General features: G+C 52.1%; 1 protein-coding gene across 4 annotated transcripts in view; it reads left to right on the top strand.

Moving 5' to 3' along the window:
- The window catches only part of AFF2 (ALF transcription elongation factor 2), a 592529-nt gene that overhangs the window by 169991 nt on the left and 408324 nt on the right, over positions 1 to 14214 (top strand). Inside the window, exon 1 of one of the 4 annotated variants that reach the window (XM_054695516.1) lies at positions 9421 to 9544. The exons of 1 other annotated variant lie outside the window; for it this stretch is intronic. In XM_054695516.1, the coding sequence (XP_054551491.1) occupies positions 9498 to 9544 (47 nt within the window). In that variant the 5' untranslated portion in view covers positions 9421 to 9497. Of the gene's footprint in view, positions 1 to 9420; positions 9545 to 14214 lie in introns of those variants that run through there. 2 more of the 4 variants (XM_054695515.1, XM_054695514.1) reach the window with 2 other exon arrangements.

The following is a 14214-nucleotide window of genomic DNA, read 5'->3' as shown; positions in this document are numbered from 1 at the left end:
TTTTAAGATTCTGTGATAAGAATATTTTGAGTTATAAAGTTTTGTGAGGTTTTCAGTGATTTCCAAAATTTCATATGTCCAGTAGCAATAATACTGTGTTGATATTTACATGTTGACCCATCATAGTTTATGTACACATACTCACATAGTTTAAAATGCCAGGTCATGCCCCCTGCAGCGTTCTTGTTTTGTTACTAGGCACACTCTTTGCACCTGGGACTCTAAAAATACACTTTTAAAAGTTTAATATGTTATTCCTCATTTGCATCAAAAGCCCCTGTTGACACCGATAGCAGAGGAGCGCTCCTGTCGCTTTGATTGTCTGCACTTCTGCTGCTCTTTGTCTGGGGCTTCTCCTTATAAACTGTCCTCATGCCTGTTCAATCTTAGAAAATGTTAACAATAAACACAATTCCTTTTTAAATGAAATTTGATTGGTTTTCCAGTCATTTACAAGACTGTGTATTTTTGGAAGAACAACTCCACACCCCCATGTGTGAGTGCTTTGCTCTCCCCACCAGCGTTCTAGAACCTTAAACCAGGATACTGAACCCCTCTACCCATTGAACCAACCACCCCCAAGCCTTCCCTTCTGCTAATTAACATACTTGTCACAGAGTCTACAGGTCATTTTGCTGTTTTGCCAGAGCATCATTCACAACACCCCAAACATGGGATCAGCGTAAATTTCCATCGGTGGACGGAGAAGTTATGATATATACAAACACACAATGGAATAGCATTCACTATTCGAAAAGATGAACTCTTCCTTTGTGTGACAGCCTGGAAGGTACTTGAGGTGATGATGCTAAGTGACTTATGTCAGAACATGAAAGATACACACTGGATGGCTTCACGCGTGCGGAATATAAATAACCAAAGCATGTAAACCGGCAAAAGCACCACAAAGATGAACCTAATTCTTGCAGAAAGGTGCTATCATCTTTTCATCAGTGAACCACACTTTGGTGAGGGTGAGGCACAGGTGCTAAGTGGCTCCGTGGGTGCCCATAACAGAGGAGAGTGTATATGAAAACCAACCCCACGCGTTGAACATGTGCGTTAGGTGAAAGGCAGATACTGTACCCCAAACAGCTGCATGGGAGAAGGAGAGGACAGACCTGCTATCTTCTGCATCTTTCACTCACTCGGATACGAGATCGAAAGATTTTTTTAAAGTTTTACTTCACACACATTTGTCCCTAAGGCATTTGAGGTGGACGAGGACGGTAAGCAAAGGTTTGGCCTGCATCAGAGAGAGAATGTGGTTTCTTTTGGTCTAGGTGAGACGTTTTCCCAAACCCAACCCAGCAAATCAGAACGGGGAGGGGAGATTTCCGCCCTGACAGACTTTGAAGGCAGGCTTTCCGAAACGGCCATGTCTAGGCTGAAACTGGCAGGACTTCTGTCAGCCACGTGTTCAACGTGAACAGCAAGTAGCTTGTTGGAGAGCACACATGCTGGTGACATGAATGGAGGATGAAGGGAACGTCAGAACAATACTCCTTCTAGAGCCGCGGCTGGCTTTGTGGTTTTATTCACTCATTTAAACTCTGTTGGCACCTTCATCTCAACAGAGCCAGTGTAACCCATTCCAGCAAGGCCTGCTTTAAATAAGGGGAACTGCGTGTGTTTGCAGGCAGAACTTACTGTAGTTTTCTCTTTTCAAACAGTGCGATGGGGCAAAGCGTGTAACTCGGGACTTTCTGTTGAACAAACAGTTGCTGACGTGACTGACTAGAGAGATGAGCAATACTTAGAACACATCTGCACGGTGGTCGTGCCCTTCCTTAGATGGCGATTTGCATTTTTCTTCAAGGGATAAGATTTTTCTTGATTAATTGTTTGAATAACAAGTATTTTATGATGTAACTAGGAATGGTGCAAAATAAATAGCTGAGGATGTCAGCACTGCACGGTTTGGTTCTCCACCTGAGACTTAGGGAACCCGGTTGCGTTGCTGACCATGACGTCACTAGCTATGGGACCTTGGGAAGTCATATGCGGCGCCGCTGGGCTAGAGTGGATATTCCATGACACTGTGATATCATAGTTTGATGTGAGAGTAGTGCAGGCAGAAAAGAACAAGGGGATCTTGGGGGCATCATCTTCCCAACAAGTTCAAATTTCAGTAATAAAATGTCATGATGTAGTAAGTCACAAAGCTTGGGCAGTTAACATGAGGAAATGCTACTGAGGCGCAAGTGTGACCACCCAAAGCACAGCTTGGTGAGGGCTATGGTCTCGGAGGCCTATTAAGGGACATTGACTGCATGATACCTTGCCATTGGCTCATTCAGAGCCCAGCAGTGAAGACCATGGGGTGCAAATGGGCAGGGACCTACTAGCCCCGTCACTGGACTGTCTCTTATCGTTGGCAGCAACACCAGAGGCATCTGACTATTAGGGTGTTTGTGGGTTTGGGGATGAAAGTATATAAGTGGGGCCATTGGGTAAGTGGTGGGAAGCCATCTCAGCCTCAAGTGAGGTCTACCCCCAGGACGCCCTCCATCATCCTGATCTGCTTCGTTGCTGTAAAGGGAGGAAGGAACAACCACCAACTGGCAGGGCAGCCTGACCTCTCTGGAGCTGCAATTCCCAGGGGGTCAAATGATTAGGCAAACAATCCTGATGCAGAGGCCTCTGCTCTCCCTGCCCCCATGAAATGGCTTGGACTCATCGTAGTGCTGAAATCCACCCTGAAACCTTCAGTTATAAGAGGAAGAAGCACCGGAAATCTCAGGTACAGCTAATGTACAGGGATCTAATGGATAATTGTAATGGTATAGTTCAAAACACCGTATTGTGTACTTGAAATCTGCTAAATGAGTAGAGGTCAGGTGTTCTCAGTATACACGATGAACTGGCAACTGATAAGATGGATGTGTTCATTTCAATGTCTATATATAGATACATGTCTCAAGCCATCACTCTGTACACCTTGAATATGTACAGTTTTTATTTGTCAATTACACTTCCATAAAATCGAGGAGGAAGAAATAATTCAAAGCTTGAGGGGCTTATCAATACATTCTACTTCCTGAAAATAGAAAAGCACAATCAGCTCAAAGTTAATTTTAGGCAGGGATTTCATTTCTCCTAAGAGCATTGCTAACGACTTGATTGTTAGCAACTTAATAGAAAATGAGGGTTTCAGCTGATGTTAAGAACCAGGAAGCTTTAAATAAAGACACTTATTTAACTCTTTTAAATGTTTCAATATGAAAATCAATGACCTGAACCCCCTTCACAAAATGATTACTGAGCATAAAAGTCTATACTTGTTAATACCATTTTAATAGCATCAAAACATGGCACTTATTAACCAGGCACTGAGGCCCATGGCATATGTGCCTGTTTGTCAAACAAACACACACCAAACCAAAACAAACAAAAAAAAAAAAAAAAGGAAAGGAAAACTCTACAAACAACAGCCAGTACACTTATCACTGTTGATTTCACCAGGTGGGGGTGGGTGTTTATATGGGCTTTTCCCATTTACAAACCCTTTCATATATAGTAGCTTCCCTCCCTGGTCACTGGGAAAAAGCTCAACTTCCTTTAGAATCTAGCTCTTCAGGGCCCACCTGGTGGCACAAGGGGTTAAGCCTCACCACTCTTAAGCTATCAGCAGTCACTGTGGCAAGAGTTCGATCCCCGGCCAGGGAGCTCATCCACATGGCACAGCAGACCAATCCTGTCTCGCTCCTGCTCCCCTCAGCCATGTATCTCAGTAGATCTGCCTGTTCTGCTCCCCACTCTGTCTCTGGGGAATCCTCTTACCCCCCGCACCTCTGGCCTGCACCCCAGTTCTTGTATGCATAAAATAAATATTTTTTTAAAAAAGAATCCAGCTCTTCAGCCTTACAGAGTGGGCTCTGGGCAGAGACTCTTGGCAGTCAGGGGGCTGAATGGACCTATAGAGCAGCCCAGGGCCAGGGCAGAGCTCAGGAACCAGATTTCTTGATCACCAGATCAGGAATAGAGATGGTGGATCTGGGTGATGGAGGTGACATTTCACTTTGCCTCCTTCGTCATTATAAATTACCGATCTGCATGTGGCCAGTGACTGGGGGTTGTAGAAAGGGATTTCAAATCAAGGGGCATAGAATGTCAGAGCTGGAGAGTTGCCAACCCCAGTAATTGATAGACAAGGGAATGGAGCCCTTGAGAAGTTAAGCAAGAGAGGACTGGCTTCACAGCTCTGCAGCTGCGCAGTTTTGGGCAGACAGGGATTTCCCAAGGATGCCTTGCAGCCCACTGCCCTGAGCTCCCCTGGAGTCTGCCAGAGGCACCTTAACCCTAGATTTCTAATCTCCAGGAAAAAGACCCATCTGAGTCTCTTTAAGTAATGAAGCAAGAATTACTCCATCATCTTCTCGCTTCCTGTTGCCTATCTGGCTGGCTTTCTTTAATATGAGGGTTTGGCTCAGCCAACTGCCTTCCCCCAGTTCAGCCACAGTTGAGATCAGGGAAATTGCACCACCAGATTTTTTTTTAATCCAACAGTTAACTGATGCCACTGCAGTCCCAAACTCCTGGGGTGTCGTAGCAGTGTGCTGGAATGGCCCTAACAAAAGCACTCCCTGAGGAGCACTGGGCTTATTGCCTACAGGTCCCCAAGTCTCAGCCTCAGCTACTCAGCTGTGCCGCGCCGTGCCCTTGGCCACGTCACTTAGTCTGCTTTCTCAACTGTGAAATGGAGATAAAGGTCCCTTCCTTGCTCACCTTCTGGGTTACAGCAAAAATAAAACCCTTTGTGAATGCAGAATGGAGGCTGCGGGGCTTTGTGGATTTAGTACATGGCTTTGGCAGCAGACACACTTGTGGACAAAGCCCGACCGTGGCACCTGGGAACTGTGACTCGGCTTGTCGAGCCTCAATCTCACCTTGCTAAATACAGTCAGTCCTCAAAGTCATCGAGAGCTTCTTGGAGATGGAGATTGCAAGCAAAATGACACATAAAGAGAGCAAGTCCTTGAATAACATCCTTTTGTTCATTACACTGGATTGGTTTGCATTAAAGTTCAAAGGAAACATTCTTCAACAAAATGATGTTATTCCAGGGCCTTCTATAGATTATACTTCTAATACCTACCTCAGAGAGTCACGGGGAAGAGGAAATGGAAGGATGTATGCACAGTGCCTGGTGTGTAATACAGGCTTAATCATTGTTCTCTCTTTTTCTTGTTATGCTAAATATGTGTGACGAATCACTGGGATACACCCCATAACATAGAATAGCATCAATAGCATCACCTTCAAGTGTCATAAACCTGATTAAGTGGGTCACAGACATAGGTTCTATGATGTTTGATATTGTGGGCCCTGTAGGAACCCAGAGCCAGTGACGGTGGATAGGTCATTGTCTATAGTCATCAGAACACCCAAGAGTAGGGGCTTCCAATTATGGTACATGAGTGAGATGCAACATACAAAATGGTAGAACCTTCTAGATTCAGAGAAGTGTCCTGAACCCATTTGCCATGGACTCTTGGGCTTGCCATTTTTGTGGAGGCTAGCTGTGCAGACCTTGAAGGGGCCCTCTATGTGTGACATCCAGTGGTAGACTTTAATTAGAGTTGGAGGACACAGCTCTGGCCTTACCCTCAGGAGACTTATAGTCACTGGGAGCAGTGACCCACAACCCATAAGTGGAGGCATCCTGCGTTTAGGAAAGAGGGAACTGCTCCTTCTGGAAATTGCTCCCCACTTCTGGAAACTGCTGCTCTGTCATAGGAGAGTCACCATAATGGAAGCCTGCAGAATTCTTTCAAGCAGGTTTCCTCTGATAAGCTGTAACCTTGATCACAGTCTCTTCCCAGAAAGCCACTCAGCCTGACTGCATGCCACATCAGAAACAAATGCTTCCTGGTTGCGGTGGAAGGCTGAGGTGGGATAGGGTGACACACATATCACATGCATCACACGCTGTCAATTTGTTCATTTCTTGGAACTGACATACACATTGAAACTTAAATTAATGTTAATTTTTAGACACTGTTTGCCAGAACGTACGTTCTCCATTTTCTACAACGATAAAAATGGAGGATTTCAGATTCTTTGAAATGAAGATTAGTACTTGGAGACTCCACAGGAAAGTCCTCTGAAAGGAATTCAAGTGAAAACTTGCACTCTGGAAGTCTGAGAATCAGCACCCTGTGTAATCTAGCCTCTTAAAACAAGATGTCTGGGCTCATCTGCGGAGCATGAGTCGGGACTCTTAGTTTTGATTCTGTCCTGTCTGAAAAGGATGACTTGGCCTTGGCCCAGGGATCCTTGTGGTTGGTTCTTTTGGGTTGGGTTGTTTGAATAGGGGAGACTGGTGGGGTGTGGAGGGGCACTCTGGTCTTCGAGCACGGGGGGATGCCAACAGAGAGGAGGGCCCAAGGGGGAAGGCTGTGACTTATGACCTACTGGGTTGGGCTGAGAATGTTATTGCCAACAGGCGGCCTGGGGTGTCTTCCACTTTAGATAGCACGTCCCTGGGAGTCTCAGCTGGGAATGGGGTGTGCAGGGAGCAGTGGCCTCTGAAGGACTCAAGCGCCCAGCTGCCCATGTGGCAGCAGCAGTGGGCCCTGACTCCAGACAGCCATTTTAGTTCCTTTTGCTACAGCCTGCTTTCCTTCCTGCCTGACATCCTGCTAGACCAGGCCTGGCTGGGTTGCATATCTCAGGATTCTCTAATGAGGTCCTAGCCCCATCAGGGCCAGTGACAGCAAGACTGGGGGGCGGGGGTGTGTGCTGAAGTGCACCTAGCTGGGGGTGCTGAAGTACACCTAGCCTCAGTTGGAAAGGTGAGGCTTCTGCTGCAACCTTGAGGTGTGCTGGGCTGGGGCTGGCTGCCTGGCCTCAGAGACAGCCTGGCCTGGTCTTTTCGGCCTCTCTTGGCTTCATCCCTGTTCAGGAGGCTGGGTGGGAGTGGGAGCTACTTCCCCCAGCCCAGCTTGCCTGCTGGGTTTTGATCTCAGGCAGGGAAAGCCCCTGCCCCTCTTTTGAAGCAGCAGCCGGCACCACTTGTCTCTTCTCTCCTTCCCGCAGGCACTTCTGTTCAGAGTGCTGCCTCTTGCTGGCTCCTTCTGCTTCTGCTGGTCCTCCTGCTGATTGGGAAGAAAGTGCACCAGTGGGGTGATGGGGGTCTGGAACTCTTAAAGGAGCAGCTTTGTTTCTGCTGGAAATGTATCTAGCTTGCATATTATTTTGTCTGTCTTCCCCCAGTTGATGTAACCTGGCCAGAAAAGTGAATCGGATGCAAAGTGAGCACAATGGCCATGTCAGTGTCGCTGGTGGGTGCTCTGGTTTTCCTGGCAGGACTTTCAAGCAGATCAAACCCTAGCCCTGGGGACAGTCATTGTTAGCAATGAAATCCAGCTCAAGGATCATTTAGGGGAGGGTGTAAGGGTAGAGGCCATAAAGGTTGAGGGCTGTCTGTCACCTGGAGGGTCACAGTCTGGAGCTGAGTACTGGAACTCCTGCAATAAGCAAGGCCCAGAGAGAATTCGAAAATTCCTGGCCCCATTTTGGCAATAGCCCTTTCGGAGTCTTTGACCTGAGGTGTTTGGAAGGAGTCAAACTGAGCAGGCTATAGGAGGTGTGGTGTTCCCTTGGCTACCTCCTGCCTGGTGGGCCTGCAGTCAACTAGTATCTGTGAACAACTTGGTTCTATGCAAAATAGGCATTTGAGCAGAGTCTCACGGGATGCTGGGCTCGCTGTATCTTAAATGCTTCACTTCTCCATATTGGTGCTTTTTATATGTGCAAAGAAGGCGAGAGACCAGGCTCTGGGCCGCTCCAGCTGGGACTGTGGAGTCACCCATGTCTCGCTGGAGCTGTAGCAGCGCCTTCTACCGGGGTGAGCCCTAAATGGGCTTCCCAGAGTGGAGGTTCCAATGCGCATCCCCGTCCTTGGAGAACTGTGAGATATTGAGTCGATCGGCCTGTGTCAGTGCCTGTGTTTCTTCTGAGAGAAAAGCGGTTTGGAGGATTTTGCTGTGAGATAGCGAAGCACATATAAGTGGCAAGGGGAGCAAGAGGGCCGCCGGCGCCCGCGAGTCCCGCTGCGCTGGCCCCGTCAAGGCGCCTGCCAGCTCCCTTCAGAGGCGAGCAGGCCGGTTTCCGTCCCCGTGCTCGAGGACGGGAGGCCCGTGAGAAGTGGGACCCGACGGTGCTGCTGCTCGGCAAGGAGCAGAGGCCGGAGCTGGTGCCAGCTCTTCTCCCGCCGCCGCGGAGCCTTTCCCTGAGGGCAGGGGCCGGTCCCGGAGCAGCCGTGGAGGCTGCGGGGAGGGAGGGAGGGAGCTGCAGGCCGGAGCGAGACCCGCAGCGGGTGGCTGGGTGGGGGCGTGGGCACCACAGCCTTTTGCCTCGACACGTGGGGGTCGTGTGGGTTCGCAAGGACCTAACCGCCGCCGCCGGCCGCCCGAGGGCAGTGACTTGTGCGGCGCTTCTGAGCCCCGGAGCCCGGGAGTGCGAGCTGGCGCGCCCCGTAGTAGCGCGCCGCGCCCCGCGGCCGAGCCCGGACTGTGCGGCCTGCCGGCGGGCCTGGGGGGACGCGGCGCTGCGCGGGGTCGCGGAAGGTGACCGCCTTCTCCTTCGGCGCCCCGCGTGCTGCGCCTGCGGGCCCCAGGGGCCTCCGAGCCGCCAAAGTTGGCTCCGCCGCTCGGGGGCTTGAGGAGCGTCCCGGGACAGGGAGCGCGCGCGGGGCAGCGGGGTGCGGCGCGAACCTCCGGGGCCTTCCGCGCGCGCCGCTGCCGGCCCGGCCGTGCCCCTGCGGGTGGCGCGCGGCTGGGGTCGGGGCGGGGGGGCCCCTTCCCGACGCCCTCGTCCCGGGCCCGCCGGTCCCCCTGCCGCCGCCCCGGTCCGCGCCCCGCGCTCGCGGCCCAGGCCCGGGTCCCCGGCGGGCGGCCGGCGCCAGCAGCTGATTTTGACAGAGGGGTCCCGGCGGCGCCGGCGGGCGGGGCGAGCCCGGCCAGATCCGGGGATGATAACGTGCCGGCTCCGTGTCGCGGCTCCGGGCGGTGCAGGCTCCGCCCCCTGTGAGTGTGCGAGTGTGTGATGCTGCCGCGGCCGCCGCCGCCGCCCGTGCCGCCCGTGCCTCCGCCGCCGCCGCCGCCCCGGCCGCCGCTCCGCGCCCCGCCGCCGCCCCGGACGCCCCCGCCGCCGCCGCCGCCGCCGCCCGCCCGCCCGCCCGGCGGGCGGCCCCGCCGGCCCCCACCCGCCGCCGCCGCCGCCGCGTCGGGGCGCTGGGTGCGCGGGCAGCCGGGGAGCGAGCGGCCCCCCGCGCGCGGCCCGCCGCCCGCCCGCCCCGCGCCCCGCCGCCGCCGCCCCGCGGCGCCCGAGCCGCCCCCGCCGGCCCCCGCCGCCGCCCATGCGGCCCGCGCACTTTTAGCCGGGCGGGAGCGCCGCAGAGCCGGGCCGCCGGGAGCCGCGCGCCAGCCGCGCCGAGAGCCGCGCCGCCCCGCCGCCAGCAGGGACGCCCGCCCGCCCGCCGCCCGGCCGCTATGGATCTATTCGACTTTTTCCGGGACTGGGACTTGGAGCAGCAGTGGTAGGTGTCGCTTCGGGCCTGCTCGGGGACACGGCGCCGTCCGCGCGGGGGCTGCGCTCCGCGCCTTTGTTGGGAGGCGCGGGGCCGAGCGGGGGGCGCCCCGGCCACCCTCCCGCCGGCGCTCGGCCGCCGCTCGCCCGGGCCCGGTGGGGAGGCGCGGCCGCGGGGCTGCGGGCCCGGGAGCGTCGCCCGCTCGCCGGCGCGGAGTTGCCGCGGCCCGGAGGGCAGCCGGGGCCGACCCGCACGGCCGCGCTCCGGGTCCGCTGCCCGCGCGCCGGCCTCCCGGCCCCCGCCAGGCGGCCCGCCCGCGACGCCGCAACTTTCCAGGTGCGCGACGCCCGCTGCCCAGCGCCGAGGACCGCGGCGGCCCCGGCTGCCACCGGCCGCCCTGCGCGGCCGCCTCGCAGCCGCCGCCCCCGGCGCCGCCACCGCCTCGGTCCCGGCGCGCCGCGCACACCTTCCCCGCGCCCGCTCCGCCAACTTCCCGCACCCGCGCGCCCGGCCGCGGCTCCGGGGCCACCGCGCAGGGGCCCCCCGGGTCCTAGCCGGCTTCGGCCACGGGCCCCTTCTACACCTGGTGATAAGGAAGTTGCCCCCCACCCGGCCGCTCCGACCACCGCCACCTTTGCCGACCGGCGACCCCGCCGGCTCCCCGCCGGGCCGCGGCCACAGCTCTGCCTTGCGCCGCCCGACGCCCAGCGGGATGCTCGGCCTCCCCCTGCGCCTCCCCGCCCGGGTAAACTTGTCGCCCACCAGGTTGGAAACGCGCGGCAGGACTGACGGCGAAGCCAGAAAGTTCTAGCCGTGGCGCGCCGTGCGCGCGCCTGTGCACCAGCACGGATAATCCGTCCACCTATTAACTTTTCCTTTAAACTTCACCTTGTGCCCCAGCGCTGTCGTCCTTTCTTTGTCACGACACTGCGAGGCGGGCCCCCCGCCCCCAGCCTGTAGAAGGAGAGGGGGGAGGGCGCGGCGGCACCCACTTACAGTGACACTCGCTCATCGCCTTCCGAAACCGCCTCAGAATCTTCTGCTGGTACCGAGCGGTCGTGCGAAACCTTTCGCGATGCTCAACTACTAGCAGCCTTGCGCTGTGAGGCTCTCCCTTTTCACAAGGCTTTCCCTGGCTCATGAGTATTTCAGACAATTTCCTTCTTTAGAAGAGGGTCATACGCTCAACCAATACCTTCGTTATACCGATCCCAACTCCCTCACTCCGACACCCAAAATAAGAAGATCTTAAACACATTTTATTTTACAGCCATTCCCGATAAATCCTTGAAGCCACACATTACACTGTATCGATATGACTCTGTAAGGCATTTTTGATACCATGCTAGATTCTATCTCTCTGGGGAAAAACGCTGCGTTACAATTTTTTAATAACCATGTGCCAACTTTAAAAAGTAAAGATCACAATAAAATTACTGCTCAATTAAATATTGCACGCCTGCACACAGTCTTTACTCCGCTACACTAATTTATTTTGCTGACAACTGATAACTGCAGCATTACTATTTGCATACAATTTGCCTAATATATAGTGTGAGTAACATCATTAATTTAACAGACATTCTTATAATTGATTTCGTGGGTGTAGTTCAAATGTTAAGCACATAAGGAATTAGGTTTTTAAAGACATGTTTATTATATTATTTTAATTTCAGTCTAATCTTAGGCACATGCACTTGCATATTTAAAAGAGACTTGATGTTTTCCTTTCAGAAACGTTCTGCCCCCCCATTTTGTGACACCGTCTTTTCTTATCGTAAGGAAAATGCAGAATCTGCTTTACTCCAGATCCCTAACTATGCCACATCAGTTAAGACGCATGCAGACTTGCACACCCCATGGATGTTATGTCACATACCAGTGAATTTGTTTAACATATCTTAACACACATATGCCTGCTTTCGCCCGTGCACATACTCTAAAGACATGTCTCCTTATTCCTACTGTTTGATTGTGAAGAGCCAGCTTCCCCATGCATCCGTGCTTGTGCACCCCCACAGAGAAAAGCAGCAGAAATAGGACAAGGAAGGATGAACTAAAAAGCCCTAGATTGTGTGGAATGGAAATCTGTGCCTTTCCAAACTCTTTGGACACCCAGAGCACACCAGTGACATGTTCATTCTATGCTTGCTTCCCCTCTTGGGAGTAAGTAGGCGCTTAGAGTACAGCCACCCACTGCCCTCCCTCAACACCCCACAAGGTTCACAGAGGAGAAAGGTGCCACCACACATTCCACAAAAATGATCTTATCCACATCAGACTTACCCTGAACATTTTCTGATGGAACAGAAACTCTGACTTATTGCTGCAGCAACCCCAGATGTCTGACAGTAAATTCATGAGGTCACCCAAAAACACCCTCATGTTCCCAGACTCAATGAAGAGAGACGCTACACACACAGGCATATGGGTTATATGCAGGCAACTGAGTCCAAAAAGTGTGTGCCCATTTATCAACACACACTTGTCAGGGTGAACCTGGCCCGCCAGGCTGGGCCCGGACGCCGTGGCATGTCTGTGCGGTGTCTGGGAGCGCTCAGAACCTTAACGGGTCATGCTCTGGACTCGATTAAAGGGCCAAAGCTCAAGTTCTTTAGGGTTCCTGGATGAATGAGCAATGTTCACCTGAGTCTGAATTTAATATGAACCATTCTGTGAACTACGAAGGTGCAGATGTCTGTGCGTACCAGACGCCAAATGCTCTTAAAAAAAAAGAAATAGGGAAACGATAAGGAAAAAAATCCAATTTTATCCTTTCAGTCATTTCCTGGCCTTACCTGTGGTAATGCAGTCTGAATTCTTGAGGTGTCTGGAGATGGTGGGGTTACATTTGGACTGATTACCAGCATCTGGGGTGGCATTACATCCCATTTCAGGGGGGAGCCAAATCACAGGGACTTGGAGCAGCAGTGGTAGGTGTACAGCCTATATAAAGGGTACAGCCTTTCAGCCCTGTAAGCAACACCCCCCCCCAAAAAAAAAATTGATGAGGGTTTGCTTTGCCACAGGCAGAGCTGCTTTGTGGAGATGCTTATCTCCTTTTATTATTAAAAAAGGAAAGACAGAAGACAGAGGAAGCAGAAAGAGGGCACATTCTTAAATATTAAAAAAAAAAAAAAAAGGTAAAGGAAGCCACCGAGCTAGCAACGTCCACATGTTCAGAAGCCCAGCAAACGTGGTTGTGAAGCAATTGTGACCGTGGCCGACTTGTCACTGTGAATGACACTGTCAATGTGGGCAGTTTTCCTGTGCTGTCGCACAAGGAGTCTAATTAGAGGCAAGCTTGCAAACGGGCAGTTAATACAGGAAGAGCCTTAAACTCACTAAACTGTTATATAAATAGGAAGTTCAAAGGTCTGTGTGTGGCTGTCAAGGCTGGGAAGGGGCCTCGTGCCCTCCAGGCTTCTCTTTTGGGGGGAAGGCAGTCCACACTTTCCCCACTGTGCCTGGACCTTGGGGGCGCCGGGGAGGAGGGCTGCTCGCAGACAAAAGTGACCTGTTTCAGCTGCAGCCAGGCTGGAGTTGCCCCCTGCTCTGCACACAGGTCCTCCCAAGCCTCCGCGTTGCACTCCTGCAGGAGAGTGGAGCAGGCCTGTCTCTGGATGGGAATGTTGGGGGTGGAGGCGAGGGAGAGAGAGAGAGAGGGAGAAAGAGACAGAGACAGAGACAGACAGAGACAGAGAGAGCAAGAGCCAAAGACCACTGTCACCAGCCGTGGCATTAAGAATGCAGATGAGGTGGGGCAGGATCTTGTTTTGACTGAGGCCTCCAGTTTGTCAGGATTTCTTACTCTCCCCCTTCACCCATTTATCTTTCTCCCTTCCCCTCTGCCTGTCTGCTGTGAGAAGGGTGGACTTCTAGGGTCTGTTTCCTTTGCTGTCACAGTCTGCATTCTCCAGTATGTTGGAATATTCATTCAGCAAGCCATTTTGCTGTGAGCCTGCAGAGACAGTGTGGGGGATAGCTGTAGGGATATGGTCTCTGGGCTCTTCCACAACCCCTGGGACACCTCTCTCCCCACCAAAGAACAAAAACTATCTCAGTAAATCTGAAAAGGCACATCTATTGGACTAGGAGGAGAATGATCTCCCGTTAGAAATCAGTTTAATGATACATGAATTGTTTTGCTAATGATTCAGTCAAGCATTTAACAACTTTGAAATATACAAATCAAGATTGAAAATGACTGCCTCAAAAATGAATCTGTCATTATAGACATAAACGAGAGTGCAAACTTTTAAGCATTTTGTAGATGGATAAAAATTATATTGTATTTAAACATGCTAATTATTGTTGAATAGAAATGGCTTTAATGTGTTCAACCTTTATTTCATGCCCATCATTCCGAGCTAAGATTATTTCTTGCTTGCAAAGTTTGCACATATTTAACATAATTTCAAAATCATAAATGTCCAATCAAATGGCCATTTCTGGAACAGTCCAGAATCTGTAACTCTATGAGATTATCGCTGTAGGTCATACCTCAAAGACAGAAACCACCATGTTCTTGATTAGCCTGTTATGTAGACAAAACAATTGGTACAGTGACTACATTTTTCACTTTTAATTTTGTCTTTCTTTCTCTGGTTGCTATTGCTATGGAAGACTCCAAAACCTTCTGTGCTAATAATGGAAAGAAATGGATGGCTGATTAAAAA

Source organism: Talpa occidentalis, unplaced genomic scaffold (genome assembly GCF_014898055.3).
Source record: "Talpa occidentalis isolate TD23 unplaced genomic scaffold, MPIMG_talOcc4v2.1 talOcc4.15, whole genome shotgun sequence".
NCBI lineage: Eukaryota > Metazoa > Chordata > Mammalia > Eulipotyphla > Talpidae > Talpa > Talpa occidentalis.
The sequence above is the reverse complement of the archived record's forward strand: the minus strand, read 5'-3'. Positions and strand labels throughout refer to the sequence as shown.